This window comes from Haplochromis burtoni, unplaced genomic scaffold (genome assembly GCF_018398535.1).
Source record: "Haplochromis burtoni strain Fernald_Lab_line unplaced genomic scaffold, NCSU_Asbu1 Contig_137, whole genome shotgun sequence".
NCBI lineage: Eukaryota > Metazoa > Chordata > Actinopteri > Cichliformes > Cichlidae > Haplochromis > Haplochromis burtoni.
In genome coordinates, this window is record NW_024582498.1 from 1,448,537 (window position 1) to 1,468,453 (window position 19,917).

At 37.8% G+C, this 19,917-nt stretch overlaps 1 protein-coding gene across 1 annotated transcript in view; it reads left to right on the forward strand.

Moving 5' to 3' along the window:
- Positions 1-19,917, forward strand: part of brinp1 (bone morphogenetic protein/retinoic acid inducible neural-specific 1) — a 109,576-nt gene that overhangs the window by 8,322 nt on the left and 81,337 nt on the right. Inside the window, exon 2 of the mRNA XM_005931159.3 lies at positions 18,244-18,511. Within this exon, the coding sequence (XP_005931221.1) occupies positions 18,294-18,511 (218 nt within the window). The 5' untranslated portion in view covers positions 18,244-18,293. The remainder of the gene's footprint in view (positions 1-18,243; positions 18,512-19,917) is intronic.

The following is a 19,917-nucleotide window of genomic DNA, read 5'->3' on the forward strand; positions in this document are numbered from 1 at the left end:
GAACCAGTTTTGCCCCAAGATGGAGAATATGATTAAAAGCTAGTAAATAAAATATGCCATTTTCAAGGCCTTTATATGTTGGTGGTATTGCTTGGCCAGAAGCCCTTCCAGAAGTTTCACCTGGAGCTCGGCAGCCAGTTTGGATCGAATCCAGGTGGTTATTTGATGCCTGTATATAAATGAATGGGAAACAAAAAGCTATAACTTAGTGGTCACTGGGACTTAAAAACAACATATACAGAATTGCCATTAAAATCTAGTAAGGTTGAGGTTTAAAACTTTTCAACACAGCTTTTAAAACCTGTGAGACTACATTGACTACCGTCTGATGTAGTAACCGCCACATCAGATTTTCAATTTTAACGGTTGATTGGGTCTTTGAGGGCAGTGGTAGTACAACAATCATCTTCATTTCCCTGACATATTTCAGGATTCTTTGTGTCTGCATGCCCTCCTAATATATTATGTCTCTACTTGGCCTCTAAATGCTGTCTGTGTTTTGGTAAATACTTCATATTTTATTTATAGTTTGACTTTTTTTTTTTTTTTTTTAAAAAGGTTACACCCAACATGCCATGGCATTGAAATGCATACATTTACAGACAGCAAGTGAAACCTGCTAAATTGAATGCATGTTTTGGAATTTATAAATTGGGGACTAGCTGCAGGGCATCATTCTGTTAAACAGGTAGTGTGTGCTTAGATGCTCTTAAGTAGTGGTTATATTAAATATAAGAGAAAGAGAGAACTTTAAGAAATTAATATAGCCACTACAGTGACCATCAAAACGATGAAAAAATATTGCCGTAAACCGTTTTTTTTTGCGACACCACAAAACAAACGATAGCGTAAAATGAAACGATAGACGTTTTTATATCGTCATCCGATATATATCGTTATATCGAACAGCCCTACTTTTAAGGCTGCTTGATACACTTCAGTTAACAAGCTAACAAATAACTGTGAAGGTGGCTTGAGATGCAAATAGTTGTAACAGTACCATTGGTTGGTTATGTCATGCCTCTTATCCCACCTTTGCTCTTTTTACCCCTCCTCCAAGCTACGCAGTGTTCCTACTTATCATACACAGGAATTACATAGTGAGTCAGTTTTCAAAATTAAAGACCTTGTTCAAATTAAATGCTCTGCCTTTAAAATGCTTCCAGTGACATTTAAAAGTTGTAGAAGGGACGGAATAAAGATGGACAAGAAATGCACTGGGGTTAAAAGGCAAAAAGCTGTACCTTTTTTCTTTTTCAAAAAAAAAAATGCTTAGGTTTTTAATGACATTTTACATTTGAAATCGAATGAACTGGGATTAAACATCTTATAAAAGCAAGTTCTAAAAATGATCCCTACCGAATCCCAAATGCTGTGCCTGCTGAAGAAGAAGCAAAGAGGCAGATGTTGAGATAGAGAAAGTATCTTAAACCAACACAGTTTCTCAAGAAAAAGTCTTCCACTCAAAAACAACCTTTTGATTTGGCCGTATTTGTAAAACGCATAAATCTAACAACTTATTTTCATTCCCTAATAAAAAGTCACTGTTCATTTTCAGACACGGTGGAGGGCCTCTTTCTTAAACAATTATTGAAAAAGTATTATTTTCCAGCTCGGCTTGCTCTCAACTGGTCAGATACTGCCACTTGATCAGGAGCCATTGGTGTCATATTTAAGCTTAATGTGCGCCCTCTTAGAATAATTATCATTGGTGCTCCGAGAGTCACCATAGAAACAAGGACAACAGTTGAGAAGCTTGTTACATTGGGAAAAGTGTTGATGTTAAGCTGTTTTTCAGTCTAAGCCATGATGTTTTCCAAATCCTTAAAGTAAACTTGTTTCTTATACCTAACCAAAAAAACTCTAGAAAGGTAGCCAATGGATTCAAATGATGATGAGGTTTCCTGATCATAAATCATTATGTGACGAGTGTCAATCAGACATACAACCAGCTGTGTTATTAATGCTTTTTTTGTGTGTTATTTTTTTGTTGTTTTCTTTCTAATCCCTCAATCCAAAGATTAATCTATATAAGCACCCACATTTTGCAGGAAAAACAGTTAGGTCAATTGTCAGCATGGTTTCTGGAAAGGAGGATGAAGCATCTGGGTATCTAAATGTAGAAAGGGAAGTGTTGCCAGAGAACTAGCGATAATAAACAGATGTTGAATATAATTATCTGCAAACTTTGTAGGATACGTTTATGGGACACACTGGGGAGCTGTTCAGATGTATTCTTTTATGTTTTAAGCTCTATGCTTAGTAATTTTGGTATTTTCTTCTGACCATGAAAGTCCTTAGCGCTGAGGTCAAAGGTTTATGCTCTGCGGCAGCAACTGCTCTTTTCACTGTCATATATTCCCCAGATCCATTGCACAGTTTTTCACATGGCATAAAATCGATAGCAATGAAGAGGGTCAGTGCAAGAGAAAGGGAGGCATCCTTTAAAATGCCAGAGTACTTATAGTTCACACTTTACTCTCTTTTGATGCATGTAAATGAAAGTAAATCACATCATTTATCATTAACATCATTATGCTGCCAAACAATTCAGGGTTAGTCAGCCGTATTGTTTCCTAACATACAAGTTACCAGTCAGATCTGGGGCACTTGGAAGTTCAAATGCCTGGTTCCATATCGCTAATTAACCTCCCACATCTAATTATCTTATTCAGCGATTCATGTAGGTCTTGATCACTCCTCCCTGTCCTAAGCATAAAGTGGCACAGATGAATATCAAATTAAGCTGTATATCACAGTGAAATGAGGTGGCCCTTCAGACTGACGATCAGTCTAATAAAGCTCAAACACTTATTAAGTGAGCCTGATTTTGCCTAACTAAGCTATTCGGGATAAAGCTTTGTGGCACATGTATATCATTACTACAGGAAAAATGTTTAATCTCCAGAGTCTTATTACCACCTGGTTCCTTGCCTGTTAAAATAAATATTCAAATTTCTATACAATACTATTAGAAAGCAAAACACTGTCACTGCAGAAAAGGCTTTGCTTTCCACCAATTCTATTAGGATTGCTAACAAACAATGGCAACGGGTTGCAACTGGGGAATCCATCACAACTGCCTGGTGGTGGGGTGAGACCCAGCCATCTGGCCTTTTCTTTATTCTTTTACCACTGGTTCCAGCGACTGTCACTTACAATGCACATGTGTGGTGTTTAGTAAAGGGGAATGCTTGATCTGTGGTGCATTCATCATTCTCTGTAGGTTATAAGCCCGTCAGAGATTAAAGGAAAATGTGCTGTATGGCAGCTTACCTGTGTTTGGTTGAGAGTGTAGTGTGGTATATTCTCCCAGGCTGTAGACTGGTGGCATTGTGTTTTGGCTGCAGCTGTTTTAGTCCAGTACTGTGTGTCCCACTTCAAAGAAGTGATGATTGGAGGGTGAATAAAAGCTCCAAGTCAGTCAATTGGCTCTGAATTGCCTGAACTTAACTGCAATATCAGCAGTGCAAAAAAGTGGCTGGCGTGGTCAAGTTTTTCTCGGTTTAACTTGCTCAGCCCCTCACATTGACATCAGGGCCAGGTGGATAGGGAGGAAGTGGAAGGAGAGGAGGCTGTGTGCTCGATTTATCAGTAATTATGGAGTGCTATTTTCTCTGTCTCCCATCTATGTCTGCCCTGGGAAGCAGTAGCCATTCTTTAATCTTGACACCCAGTGATCATGTAACACAAGGAAGTGCCTATTAGAGGTGGAGAGAAATTGAAGGGGACCTCTCACCTGATTTTAGGGGTGTTTGGGGTGACAGAAAAGGTGAGTATAGGGATACATGAGTAAGAGGAAGGGAAAGAGGCTCTGACATGAGATGGAGGCTGAAGTAGTGTCGACAATATACAGAACTGGCTTTTAAAACTTCAGAGGACTTGTGCAGAAGTGAAGCTGTATATATGTGTGTGTATATATATATATTTGTGTGTGTAAGAGAGAGGTTGGGAAAGGATGTGAAAAATGTGAACTATAGTAGTTAAGTAGAGCAGGTCTTTGTGCTGTCACCTCTGGGCTTGCTTTACACAGTCTAGACAATGTTGGAAGTAATTATACTTTGCTTTGGGATGATTGTGTATCAGATAACATAATCAGGTGATGGCGATCCAGACAAGACTAAACGCTGTATTTTAATACCTCTTTTGATCTGAGTTCAAGTCTACACCTGGTAGACTGAACGCTTCAGTAAAACAAACACCATTTTCACATTCAGACCCAAGAAGCCAGACTGTACAGCTCATTTTTAAAAAAAATGTTCCAGGATAATTGCTCTGGTATGTCGATCCATATGCAGGAAACAATACATCAAACCATACCCAATTTGATTATTTCTGAAACACTTCAGAGGGCGATACACTTACTGCCTTCTAGAAAAAAAAATCAGAGACATTGGAAATACACATTGATTGAGTCTCTTACTATGAATAATTTGTCTCCTCAATTGAGTGCAGTGCTGCCGATGCTGTGCCAATCTGGCACCTCACTCCATTAACACTCCTCTCCTAATTGTGGAGTAACATGAAATTATCAATGCCAGGATTTTTTTGGGTCAGTATTAACATTTTCTTTAGACAGAGAAGACAGATATATAATAGTAAGTGTTTAAAATAATAATAAAAAAAACCTCAAATCCCAGATCACCACACTGTGGGCCTATTTATTATGCTGAAATGCAATTTTAGCACAAAACCACTACGAAGTCCAACAAGCAGAGCCAGACAGGGGGAGTTTTTGTGTGTGTGTGTGTGTGTTTATATTAAACAGTATCCTGACAAAAAGATGGTGCGTGCTGTGCATTATAAATACTTAAGTACTCTCATATGCTTTCATTAGCCTCTTTAAATATGAACATATTTTAATATAAATTCCCATCAAATCAGTGATGTATGTAATGCTACACTGATTATTTGGCAATTTATTTTCACAATTAGGCACTATTCATTTTTCACAAAGCCCCAGAACCTAAATTAACCTCAGAACCTATGTGGCTGTAGTTTTAGAGGTGATTTCAATAATTGCAATAATTTTTCCTAAAGTAATCAAAGACAACAGAATTATTATTGATATGGGAACTTCAAATCTGTGTTACTTCATCATGCATCAGATGATCCATGTAGGTGTTTGTCTATGCTTTGTCATGAACCAGTGTGTGTTTCATTGATCCCGTTTTTATTTTGTATCACTGCTCACTCAACTACAAAATTACTATACACTCTGTACAGTGTGTGTGCCACAAAAAAAGGTTGAGTTTTAGGGGGCAAAAAAAGGACTTTTTTGTACCTACTTATGATCAAAAAGCAGAAAAATGCATACCATCCCCAAACAGCTCAGTGGTGTGTTGCTGATGGAGCTGATGTAGTTAATTTTAATGATGGAGAGGCCAGTCCAGGTGAAGCTTGCCTGTGCAGTATCCTCTCTGGTGCTTTTTGTGCTCTCAGCACACCAACAAGACAACAATGTAGGGCATGGAAGAGGCAACATGGCACATTCAAGTCACACTTGTGAGCAATAAAAGTGCAATCGTTGTAGTTTTTCCTGGACTGGAATCTGACTACACTAATCTGAATGTAACTCTTGAAAACAAATCACATTTGAAAGAAAAGTGGATTGTGACCTGTCAATGTATAATTGGGATTAGGTGAGATTTCACAAAATGTGCTTTTACTTTGATGCTTCCCCCCGTTCTTTGGTTCAGATGGTTCAGCAGGGAAGTCTTTCATCACTGTAATTGAGCTTAGCAAAAGTTTAATAAAGGAGACTACTTCATTTTTAATTCTTTCACCTCTAGGCTACTCTTTCATTCATTAGTACTCCTTCTAAGCCACACCTCTCAGCTGACATCCGTTCTTTTCCACCTCCCTCCATTATCCTATCAGTTTAAAATTCAAGAGGCAAACTCCTCTTAGTTCATCATCCAATCAAGCAAGCCTAAAATTCACTCCTTCTCTCTTACCCACATGGGAGCTAATCACTAATCAGTGTTCTCTTGATTAACACGTTCAACTGTGAGGTCATTCCTTCCGAGTGACTACCATGTCCTCTTTTCCACTTTACCAAAACAAGCTTGCTTCTCCAGTCATAAGTTATACCAGACCGTTATACCACGTACTTCACACACACACACACACACACACACACACACACACACACACACACACACACACACACACACACCCTGCAAAAGCCAAAACAAAAACAAAAAGCGCTCAATCGAAAAAGAGGATTGCAAGAAAAAGAAGCTTGTTTTTAATTGCAGACCATTTTTCTGCTACTGTGGAATTCACTTAGGCATGCTGTTAAAAAAGCAAAGCATTTTTCAATAAAGCAAAATGTTTTCTCTGTAGCTGACGTCATAGATGTAGAAACATATACAGTTATGTAAGAACATTTCTTTTTAACTGTAAAAATAAATGACTGGGTATAGGCCTGGGCCATATCATACCGTTCACGGTAATACCGGTATAATGTTAGGCAATGATAAGAAAATGAAATATTGCGATAAAATATGGTTAAAACGTGCATGCGCAGTGCCTTTGTTTACATACGCACATGGCAGAAAAAGCATGGCAGCGACGGAGAATGAGAAGGGCGAAAGCGAATCGTTGAATGAAACAGATGAACCAGAACTGGTTTGTAAAAATGGTGCAACTTCAGTGGTGTGGAACTAGTTTAGCTTTCGTCCGTCAGATACACACCAAAGCACATTTTTTGGTAGAGCATGCTAGCAGGCCGTCGTTATTACCGAACCAATTTTATGTGGTAAACGGCGCTCAAAAATTTGTCAAAAAACGTTTTAGTAGGACTTTGCTAAGCTACGAAGCCGCACCACTTGATGGATTGTCGGAGCATTACGGCTATCGTAGTCAGGAGCCTCGCGGTGTGATACGTACAGTGCTTCAACATAATATTAGCGTATGTGTGTGTATAACCTCTTTTTAAGTTTTGTGGATATTATACATGGTTATGCTGAGGATATGTCGGCCAGTTTCCATTGGAAATGCCTTTTGGTTAAACTGTCAGCAAGGAATTTGCATTTGTACTGTTAAATCTTTACATAACTTTAATGCACATAAAAAAAGCTGTTTGTTTAAGTGAAAATACATTGATGGTTTTTTTTGCACTAATAAAGTTGTGGAGTTGTATTTTGTCTTGCTTCAATTATATCGTCGGTTATATCGTTACCTCAAAATTTCAAATATATATTGTGATAAATATTTTTGGCCATATTTCCCTGCCCTAACTGGGTATAAGGTTGTTAGCAGAAAACACCATTGACTTTCCAACTAGCCTATTTTATGGTGTTATTGGAATGTTTTGGAAAAACCTACTGTATGAATGTAAAACCTACTTATCTGTGGAAAAGTAGTGCACATTTTATAATTTTATTACTTGAATGAGAGCATCATCTACATTTACCAGTGCCTCGTCGTTTGTGTCAGCTGACCTTCCTTCTCCTTTCTTCTATATATGCAAATATATTTTATGTGTCAATCCGTCTATTGTTAGATTTTGATCTTTATGAAAACATTTTTGATGCATTTATATAAAAATCTGTCATTTCAACCATCGCTAAAGAGAGGGCTGACTTTTCAATTTCTGTAGCCTTGATTTAATTATTATTAGCAGAGTTAAATCCTTTATACCCTACAGGGAAAGGATTACCTATATCTAAACCAACTCATTAAATATTTAATCGTAAAGAAGCACTTCCTGTCTTTTCTTAATGTAAACATTTGAAAAAGACCTCAGGAATTTACTCCTGTTCTTCTGAGGCTCATACCGCAATTTTTGCAAAAGAGGCCTGTTAATTATTCAGCAGCAAAAGGAAATGCTGTTATTGGCAATCATGCATTGAGGTGCATATAACAACAGCTGACTTGAATAGGTGTATAAAGCCATGCATTTTACAAGGCTTGTGACAAAGTTTGCATCTGTCTTGGAAAGGAAGGAGGCTAAAGAAGCAAAGGAGGATGGGAAAAATAAAACGCTAACCTTGTAGCGAAAGCCTCTGAGCTACGGCATAAAAAGAGGACAGCTTATGAGCGGAATATAGTGACAGTGGAAGAATTTCAAAGGCAAGAGGTCAAGAGCACTCTATTTTCAAACTTAACATGGGGAATAGGTACATGTTGGCTGCACTAACCCATATCAAGGGCACATTTTTGCAAACGATAACCTCCCAAGAAGAGCAGACGAAGTATGGTGCGGAAAGAAAATTGCTTTTCTCAGCAAAATTCCACTATCCTTTTAGTCATATCAGTCCTGAAAATGTCTGCTCGGGATGCCTTTGTGCATGGGGATCTGCTGTATACACTGCATGACTGAGTGTGTGTATGTGATAGAGCATTTCCCAAAGCACTCCTTTCTTTCTTTCATTTTTGTAACCCCCCGCAAATTCCCCAAACACGTCATGTGACAACAAGTATCAGCACAGGTTGAAGTAGAGCAAAACTGAAACGTTATAAATACAGAAGCTGTATATCCTTTTAACCCCATTCATACCAGTGATGTTCCCTTTCTGTTTATTGCTTCACGATATTCACATCTGCAAATGGAAATGTTCTGCAGTTATATCAAATATTTCAAGTCCGTTTCTTCACTTAAGCGCCCCTACTTCAGGACAGTGACTATAAATACTCCCTGGGTCAAATGGTAAATCCGTCCAGTTCATCTGGAGGCTAGAATCCAACAAAAGCCATATATTATGTATGTTGATAGATTAATACAGTTCACTCAGCAGTGGGTAGGCTCGTTCTAACTGTGTGGGAGAACGAGCTTGGCACCGAGCAAAAATATCTTTAGAATTTTGATAATAGTACTGACCCAAGCCATGCATAATATGGAACAGTTTAGCTTTGCAGTGCTTAATCTGCAATGAATTGAGATGGGATAACTTTTTTTTTTTTAAATAAAATTTCACCATCTGCTCTACGTCTCCGCAGATTTTGCTGATTTATGGAACACAGTCTGTGCCTCCTCCTCCTTTTTCCCCCTTCCCTGACACAAATATATGGATTTGAATTAGAAACAATAGGACCGGTGACCGTCGCCTAAATGTCCCATTCCTTCTGCTGCTGAAGAGCAAGGCTGCCGGTCAGAGAGGGAACTCTTGCCAAAGTCTCGTGATTTACAATTCGTCGAATACTGAATTAGGAAGTCGACATCAAAATGGAAAGAAAATGAGGTCAATAAATTCAGAGATGGCATTGCATCAGAGTGCAGGGAGCAAATGGGGATTGCAAGAGCAAACAAAAATAACCCACTGCAGCTGGAGTAAACCTCTCTCCACATAATGCCAGTGGTCCATTCTCTTGAGAGGACAGCAGCTGTTATGTATTTCTCTCAGAAGAAGCTCCCCATAAAAAAAAAGTATAAAAGAGGAATGTTGATGTGAAAAGGTGAAACAGCATTAACTCTTAGAACTATGCTGCCAAATCATTTTCTTCTCTTTCTTTTTTTTTTTGTTGCAAACTTGATATATGGACATCTGTAAGTAGAAAAAGACAGTTTTAGGAGGTTAAGGTGGGGTGGCGGGACTAAGAGTGAAACACATCATTCTGTCTGAGCTTAATCTTTTGCTAGAGCTGATAAGGACCACAGTGATAAAGTATATAGAAAACATTACTTTTCCTGCCAGAGTCCTGTAGCACACATATTGAAATGGGATGAGGAAATCATGCTCTCACCTTGATAAGATGATACTTCCTCACATATGTCTTTCTAAAATAAAATGCAGTTCTGCGATCCAATTGCAGTCTCACAGTTGCCTCGCAACAACACTTCTTCGCACCCTACCCTCATAGTGTGATTTGGAAAAAAACAATGTTACAGTCACTGGCAATTATGACAAATCAGTCACAGGACGGAGAAACAACGAAGGAGGATCAGCTGTTTAATTCGGTGAGACTTTACGGTCATTCTCTTCAAATAAATGCATTAATTAAATTGTTTCAGATTTTTGAGTAAAACAAATGTGTGCATACGTGAAAAAACAGTAAAGCACGATAGCAGGTTAGGTAGATTTACATCACTCTTATCTTAGAGCAGCTTATATGAGCTGATCTCAGATAAACAGCCTTCTAAGAGATTTTTTTCCTCCCTGCTCGTCCATTGCTTTGGTCTAGACCTTTTAGGGCTAGTCACTGGAAACCATACAGTGGATAACATCACTTGACATTTACATGCATGAGCACGGAAGGTCTGCAGTGCGAACAGTGTCATTTACATCCTCCCAGCAACTCCTGTTCAGGCTCTGATTCATGTCAGGGGCTCCTCTGGGTGCATTTTGAGTATGACCAGCTCGGGGACTGAAATTAATTCTGGCATTTTTGCCTTCATTCTCATATCCCTTCAGTCGAACTTTTGAACAAGAAGTAGCATACAAATTCTGTTACGCTTGGAGGATTGCGCCCTTTTTTATTTTCCCCTTTAAAGGCTTATTGGAAGGTGAGAGACGACATATTCAAAACAACGACTGTGCCCAGCGAGGTAAATCGAAGGAAAGCAGTTAGTGGTTTCTCATCAATAAAACCACAGAGTAATTAGAGAAAGCACTTGAAAGCCAATTTGCAAGTTGACAAATGATCAATCTTCATCTGTAATGCAGCCACAGTAGCCAGCAACATCAGTGGTGGATGTGGTGACAAATGGCTCGCATGTTGTACCATCTAATTTTCTTTGGTGAACGACTGTGATTCTGGCTAAAGAGGTAGAATCCTGCTGTTTTTCCCTATCAGCTTAAAACACATTTTCCTGGAATGAGATGAACATGGAAGTAAATCAGTAATGCTATGCTCCTTTTTGTCTAAAAGTGCTATTTAAGAGACATACTCTGTTGATAATCATGTTAGCACTCCCATTTGCAATGTTAATAGAAAGGTAAGGTATTAATATGAGTGAAGGAAAAAAAAAACCCAGAGCGAAAAAAAAATGATTCAACTGTCACAATATTTTTATTTCCATTGCTCAGAATCCCCCAGGATGTAAATGAATTCCATTTTTATTTCATGCTAAATTTCTATGCCCTGTGGTTTGCCAGCTTGCTTAATTTCTTTGACACCCCAATCACACACCCCAGTGTCTAAGACCATCCGTGGTCTTCGCGCTCACACTTAAACTGAAACCTTATTAATTAGCTTGCTTTATGACAGAGACATTCCCTGTTTAGAAACATCTCATAAACTGCCCCCGCATAGCTTCTGTTCAGCTGGGCAGTCATCAAATCAACCTCGATGCACACTCTGTGCACTACATCACATGACGGATGCTCTCCTCTGCTACTCCTCTCCCCTGTTTGCATTGATCCTTCCCCTCCCAGAATAGATGTGGACACAATAATTCAGCAGCCAGGTAAATTGGAATAACTCTGACCATTAGTGAATTAGTTTGCTCTTTAAAATCAGCCATTGATCCCCGAGCTGAGCTGATTGGTTGCTGACCAACCAGAGAATTTAATTATCAAACAGAGTGTTGCTTGCTCAGCCATGTTTTCTGAAGGTCAGGGTGCCACTGCAGTCCTTTTTAAAGAAACGTAAGGACCAAGGCGAGAGATTGGGTGAGGGGAAGAATCCAGTACAAATGAAGTTAGCCATGGCTGCTCCTCCCATTCCTCTGTTGCTTCCCAGCAATTGCAAGTGGCAGACCATTACCACGCCTTTCCAGACATGACTGTGAGCTCTGCAATAATAATTCTCCAAATTCAGACGACAGTGGTTTGGCATATAGATGCAACTCTGCTCTCTCACTCCTCATTCTGTCATTCCCCAGCATGAATCCTGCATACCCTTTGGTCCCATTGAGGTCATATTAATATGAACTATGGTAAAATAACCCAGAGGAGTATAAAAATTCATAGGCTGCCAGCCATCCATAACCTCGCGTCAAAGGTTTTGCTTCACTACGCGCATTATACCTGTATCACTGGGAATAAATTCACTCTGAGGCAGCTGTGCTGATAAGAGTTCAGAGAGAATCCCATCTGCTAATATCCATACAATTCCTCTGACTGAAAATGTAGAAAATAAATATTACATACTGGTGACAAGATGTCACATATGAACAATGGACAGTGTAAAAATACAGACTACACTATCTGTTCTAATTCCAGTGAGTCTACCTGTCTCCCTGCAGTAGGCTTCTTTCTATCCTGATCTCTTGCCTCCCTGGGATTTAGAATACAAATAAGCAGAACAAGCCTCCCCATTCTTATGAACTTTATAGAATAAAGAGAGACACTTAGGGCCCCACACTAGGGAGAGAGGAATTGATTGGCAAAGCTAGTGATGGGACCAGAATGGGGATTGAATCCCCTTGAAAGAAGCAGAATGGAGGAGGAGTTGCAGTATGAATAAGGCTGTTTAAAAAGAGGATGGAGAAAACAAGCCTCCCTTGTCCTGTCTTGTGATTTCCTGAAGCAGACATCCTCCCCTTTTTACCCTGCTATTCAAGGGTAAACGTGATCCACTCGCTGTCTCTTCCCCTCTCAGTTCTGTTAATCCACCCCAAAAATAAATACCTCAAATGATCTATATATATGTATATATATATATATATATATATATATATATATATATATATATATATATATATATATATATATATATATAACAGAAAGTGAAAACAAACCCTACATATATTTGCGCAGATGACCAAGCAAATGTGAGTATGATTCTAGATTGCCATTTGTTTTGATCTCATGCTCTACCTTTGCATAAATGCATTATCAAGGATAGTGTGTTGTTGTGCATTGCTGGTACACACATCTTTTCATCAGTTACAAGCACTCCTGACATGAGAACAAATGTAATTTGCTCCCATTCATGGATTAAAATTGATTGACTTGGCCAGCCCTGCAAATTGTGACCCTTGGTACAGGAATAGAGTTGCATGTGTATTGAGCATGTGAGGCCCAGATTCTTAACAAAGAAATACATACATATATAATCAAAGTGACATGGGACAGTTGGGGTGACCTCTGCCATTTAACGGCTTTCATATGGCTTTCTTTTTGTGAGTATGAGCATCAGCAATGCAATCTGGACTGAATCAGTGAGCTGAGTCTGTTTTACAAGGGCACAGGACCCTGAACTGGGTCTTCCCATGCAGTAGTGCAAGAAGACCCAGCTCAGGTTCTGTATTAACACCTCCTCAGGCACGTGGCTACAGGCCCTTATTCTATCAGTCCCAGTGTCCTAAACTTCTGTGCTGCATAGATATCTGGTATCCTGCATCAAGTTGCCCTAAAGTCAAATGTAATTTAAGTATCAAAGAGACTAAAATTGTCATACCTTGGACCACATGCTAAAGACCATCTCTGGTTTGCCTGTCACATGCAGCAACATGGTGACTCTAACATCAGTGATAACGATGGCACCTTTTTTTTTCTTTCAGTGCCTTTATTTCCACTGAGTCAGAGGTTACGCAAGATAGGGGTCAGTGAATCTACTATCTTGTAGATTGCTGACTGTCTGTTGGACAGGTCTCAGATTGTGTGGCAGGGGAAGTGCCAGCTTGACGTGGTGGTTAGTAACACAGGAGTGCCACTGGGACTGCTCAGTCCTCGGTTCTATTTCTTTGTACATCTCAGATTTCTATTATAACTCCCCAATCTGCTGAAGTTCTTTAACAATTTTAAAGTGCTGACTCAGACAGTATGATTGTCTGCTCCTAAATATAACAAGAAAGAGGAAATGATGGCTGATTTTAGGGGGAAAAGAATTGTGACCAAGCCCATGAAAAGCACAGGTGAGGAGGCTGGAATAATTCAGAGCTACTAGTGGTTGGGATTCGATTTGAACAATCAACAGGATTGAAGGAGCAACACCATGGTTGTGCAGATGCATACTATGTACTCAGTTTTTTGGTGTTTTCACGAGGATGCTGGAAATCTACTAACAATCTGTAGTTCTGTCTGCATTGTTTTTGTCTGCCATGGTACCAGCTGTAGAGATACCAGATCAATAAACCAATTCAGAAGGCTGAAACTAGTATCTATCTATCTATCTATCTATCTATCTATCTATCTATCTATCTATCTATCTATCTATCTATCTATCTATCTATCTATCTATTAGGGGTGGGGGAAAAATCGATACTGTGTAGTATCGTGATATTTTGTTTGCTAATAATGTATCGATACAGGGACAGCAGAAATCGATATTTTGTTACAAAAAAAGTTTTTGTGGACTGGAACATGCTCTGACTTCAGAGCATGTTGATCCTTTTTCTGAGCAAGAATCCTGACATTCCTTCACTGTCCAAATGTGTTTAACTTTTTTTATGGCAGCAATGAACATGACAGTTTACTTATTTTCATTTAAGACATGTTGTATTTTAATTAAGTTTAAAACTTTTTTATTTAATGTAAAATTATATTTTGTTTTAATTTACTTTCAAATTCTTCAGTTGCTGAAGGGGCTGCATAGTTTTCACAAATTTCATAGTTCAGAATAGCTATTATTGTACCAGATAGTAAGTTGGACTAGACTGTAATACAAACCGTTCAGTTTTCAACAATAAAACTGACTGAAATGAGAGAAAGACTGAGTGTGAGACTTTGTTATTAGATAAAATGAATATTGATAAAGTTTACCTTTATGTACAGAATCTGAATATCGCAAAATATCTTTAAAAATTGCAATAATATCGTATCTTGCGTTAAGTATTGTGATAATATCGTGTCGTGGGATGTATGGTGATTCCCACCTCTACTATCTATCTACATCAAAACGTGGAGAATCGTTATGAGATGTTTCAAAAAAATCATCAGTGAGGCCATGATGTTTTATTTTCTCTTGTGGGTAATGTTTAAATACAGTCTAACATAATCCTAAAAGTAAGTTATTAGAGCCAGACCTCTGTGATGTATGACAACGTGCCATTTGTATTTTCTTGCCTTAAGGCTATCTCTGATATTTGTTCTCAAAATCCTCATATTCCCTCACAGAATTTAGTGCATGCAAATGCATCCAGTATCTCTCTGTCAATGAGGGACTGGATGGTTGACACCCCATCCAGTTGTTAAACCCTCCCTGTGGTTCTCTTCCAAATTATTTGGCTCTCCTTGTGATGACATTCATTGGTTTCCTACACTGAACAGTTCTCTTAGGACCTGGGTAATAGTGATTAACCAAGTATGTTATCTTCTCCCAAGCTAATTTAACATCACCGTCCTTAGTGGCTTATTTACTTTGATTTGCTCCTTGTGAATCAGCATTTCATGCACGTGAGCATAAGCGTGTTCATGGGAGAAATGTTTGTGTGGCAAATGCTCTCTGTAGCTTTCATATATAAACTGAAAGACTTTTAAACCTTCAAAAAAGAGTGTATCTGATTCCTAATCCCATCACATTTCCAGCTGTGCAGCTGGTTCACTGCACCACATGCCTCAGCCCCTCAAATACCACAAGTCCATCACCTTGCCCCATGTGGACATTGCTTTTCACCAATGAGCACTGATTCATGAAGGTGCGGCCCTCACATTTTAAAGGCTTCACACAGTCAATGTGTAAACTATTATTTTAACACAGTACTACTAATAAAAAGCATCGTAAAAAATTTAATATAAATTGACCGACTATACATAGTTACTCAGCATTTAGTATAACCACTTACTCGTGCTCGGTCGAGACTCAGTTTTATCAGGTACATTTTGGTACAGAGTGTGAAAATGTTCAGATGGGAAACTCACAAAGCCAGCAGGAAAAAAATCTGTCGTGAGATCATTTTTTTTGGCAGTACAAGAGAGACAGCCATCTACGTATGAATAAACCTGACTGAGGATTTACTCTGTCAGGTGGCCATATGAATGTAAATGCGCTCACTAAGAGGTTTCAGACTAATGCTCCAGGTGGTGGAAATGACAGAGTACTGGGTCAGCTGTAGACATGGTTTTTATGGTAGTGCAACTGCTAAGAGCACAAAGTAACTAAATCAAGTGTTGCAGTAAGTCAGTAAGTAATAGTGAGAAAGACGACCAGTTAGTCATTAATGTAATAAATAGGCACATAAGGACGTGTAAGGTGAATTCTGTACATGAAGAAGATGTATATTTTTACTGTACAGTGATCCTGTGATTCTTCATAAATCCCCAACAAATTATGCTTGCTGTGTTTGGTGTATGTAACATATACATACACATGTATGAAATGTTATATGTATATACAGTATACAGAAAATACACATGCTATACAGTATGGAATATTCCTATTAACTACATAATAGTAATATTACTTTCTACCAATTTTCAATTTAGTCGCATTTTGATTCATTCATGACCAGAATATATAATTAATTCTAATTAATTAATTAGTAATAAATTAAAACTTTAAAACGTCCATGAGCGTTATGCACAGAGCCGTCACAGCAGGTCAGCCTTTATCTGAAAACCACTATACCAGCTACTTTATAGGAGAAATATCCACTGATTTTATGTATATGAATAACTCAAAAGCAAACACATTTGTGAAGGAAGCAATGCACTCTCCAACCATAGTAATGTACACAAAGAGCTACGCACAAACTTTCATGAAAATGCATCATGCAAACAGCATTTGTCTCTACATTAGCAATTAAAAATGGAGAAACTTTGATTTGTCATTTCCATTATTTATTGGCCTGTTGTACTGGATGTGCATGTAGTTCTCAGATAACAATATAACTCATAACTCATTAAAGAATTGTTATTAATTATAAAGTAGACTGCTGTATGCAGACAGCACTCCTATAAACCGTTTAAAAAATTTAATTTATATATTAAAAAAAAAAATCTCACATTTTCTTTTGACATGGCATTACAAAAATGCTCACTGCTCATTTTAGCACAATCACAAAAGTATTAATCCCTGGTCAGTATTTCCTCTCTCTGTCTCATTATATTGTTTCATTCTGACAGCCAAGCTCAAATTAGTCTAACGTAATTAACATAAAACATGACTGCTATTAAAGCGGGAATAAAGTGTTATTGGAGGAAAGTTGAAATTTCATTACAATCAGCTTATACTTCAAATATGGCAGTGTGATTATTGCTAGTTATATAAGTTGATATTCAAATGATCTCTGATTCTTCCAAGTATTTTTGCAAGGAGATGAAACATTGTTTAAATAATAAAAAATATAGAATTAATTTAACTGACATGCTAATTTGAGCCATGACATGACAGAAGAAAAAGAAATATAATAATAATAATTAAAAAAAAGAAAAAACCTTCCCCATCCGTATACTATGATTAGTTTAACTTTGGCAATCAAGCAGTTCATCATGTATTTAACTGGAAAAGATTAGGCCCATTAAATTTTCCCTGCTCTTTTATGATGTGTTATTGTGTAATAAACCATGAAGGGAGGGGAAATTTTTGCATAGAGTAGCACTTAATAGCACACTGTTGCTCCACGGCCAGGGGCCAGAGTTCTTAAATGCAATTACTGATGAAAATCTTTTTTTTTCTTATCGGAAACCGCAAGGCATAATTTCAGTGTCAAATAGATATTTTCATTCAAAAGCACAAGGAGTACAAAGAGAAAATGAATAATTTTTAATGTCCAAAATTTTTTTTCCACTTTTAATTTAACAGTATTTAAGTATTAAACTGGGTTAGTAATGCTATAGCATGCACATGTTATGTATATGCTTCCCAATGAGAGGCAGGTTTCTGGCTGGTGCTTTTAGATGAACTTTTCCTATTGATTCTTTTGCTTGTATTGTGTATTGTTTGTGACATATTTACAGAACAACATTATATGTAATAATAAGATTTGTGTGATGACAAAAGCAGTGGTCTAACTGAAAGTTTCTTCTGGTAATAACTGCCACCATTGGTCAAAGGGAGATGTTGATCTTGCATGTTAGTGGATGAGTGTCATAACAAGTCATAAAGTTGCCTCTAACCCTGTCAGAAATTATAATGATAGCTATTACATAACTGGAGAAAGTGTTAATAAAAAACAAAAACAAAAAACAGTCTATGTATGAAGAGGCAGAATGTGCATGTTTTCCTAAGAACAAAGAAAAAAAAATCCAGACATGGAGGGGGTGCAAAGCTAAGAAAGAGCAGAAAATAAATATACACCATGTCACAGTGAAGTGACAATGACAAGGGCACTGTCTTATTTGTTCGGTACAAGACAATTAACCTAACTCTATGACATCTTCTTGTACCGCTAAAATAGACTTTGTCATGTAACAACTCTCTTTCTCTGCATCTCCTTCCCCCCCCCTTCCCTCTGCTCTTCTCTCCCATCAGGTCTCCACATAATGGAGCGAGAATGAACAGAGAGCGGCTTAAAAAAAAGCATGAACTGGAGGTTTATTGAGGTCATCTGCTTCCTGTTTATATGGGACCATATAACAGTTCAGTCTTCCCGCCAGGATCCGTTGGCCACTGAACAACATGTCACCAAGCAATATGACTGGCTCATCTCTGACCGCGGACCTTTCCACCACTCTCGGAGTTATCTGTCCTTTGTGGAAAGATTCCGCCAAGGATTTACGACTAGATATAAAATTTATAGGTGAGTTCACTTTCAGCCTGTGTACTGATGCCACTCATGCTTTTTAGGGGAATGTCTTTTTACGGCTTTGCTATTTTCAGATTTTGAGATTTTAGTTGCAAAAAGCTGAACTCTGTACATCTTTAACCCATTAAGTGTACTTTTTTATATTTAGATGCAGCCAGTCTCACCCCCGTGAAATTGTTTTATTATATTAATGAAGTGCGGATAAGACTCCTTGCTTTAGCTTGCTACTGTATACACTGTAGACAACATAGTAGGTTTTTAATGTTGAAGCAGTATTCTTAAAATGACTTTCGTGCTAAGACACCAAAAAAGGCAAGAGAATGGAGTCAGTCAGCTATCAGTTTCTGGTGAATTTTTATTTTAATTTTCAATGTAATTTATTTTAATTTTATTTACATACCACTGAATCACAGCAACAGTTGTCTCAAGGGGCTTTTTATTGTAAAGCAAAGACCCTACAATAACATAGGCAAAACTTGGCATTTACATCCAGTCTGTTTGTCCTGTCATCCTCCTTTCGCCGCAAACCGAATGCAGTATATGATTGGCCGTCCCTGAGCAAGATCCTAGCAGAAGCTTCTTCCTGTTAAAAGGGAGTTTTTCCTTCCCATCATCACCAAGTTTTTGCTGACAGGGGGTCATCTGAATGTTGGTTTTTTTCTATAATATATTTAGGTCTTTGCGTTAAGAAATAAAGGGTCATGAGGTTACTGTTGAATTGAATTGAATTGAATCACATGGTGATTAATTGTGATAAATCATTAGAAATTGTAAATTTGTTGTCATCTACATATATAGGAATACCAACTGGGTTGGAATTGATATTTTAAAATTAGTCCATCAACATACTGCACAACTATTCCTAAAATTTGTTTATTTATCATTAAGTCAATTTTTGGGGTCTGTGGGATAAAAAGAAAAAATGCAGCCACATATACAAAATAATATAAAAATAAAAATAATAATAAAAGAAGAAAAATAAGATACAAATTAAAGCTAATATATTTCAATATTACTTCACCTGTAGTGATTCAGTTACATACAGTGGGGCAAAAAAGTATTTAGTCAGCCACCGATTGTGCAAGTTCCCCCACCTAAAATGATGACAGAGGTCAGTAATTTGCACCAGAGGTACACTTCAACTGTGAGAGACAGAATGTGAAAAAAAAAATCCATGAATCCACATGGTAGGATTTGTAAAGAATTTATTCGTAAATCAGGGTGGAAAATAAGTATTTGGTCAATAACAAAAATACAACTCAATACTTTGTAACATAACCTTTGTTGGCAATAACAGAGGTCAAACGTTTACTATAGGTCTTTACCAGGTTTGCACACACAGTAGCTGGTATTTTGGCCCATTCCTCCATGCAGATCTTCTCGAGAGCAGTGATGTTTTG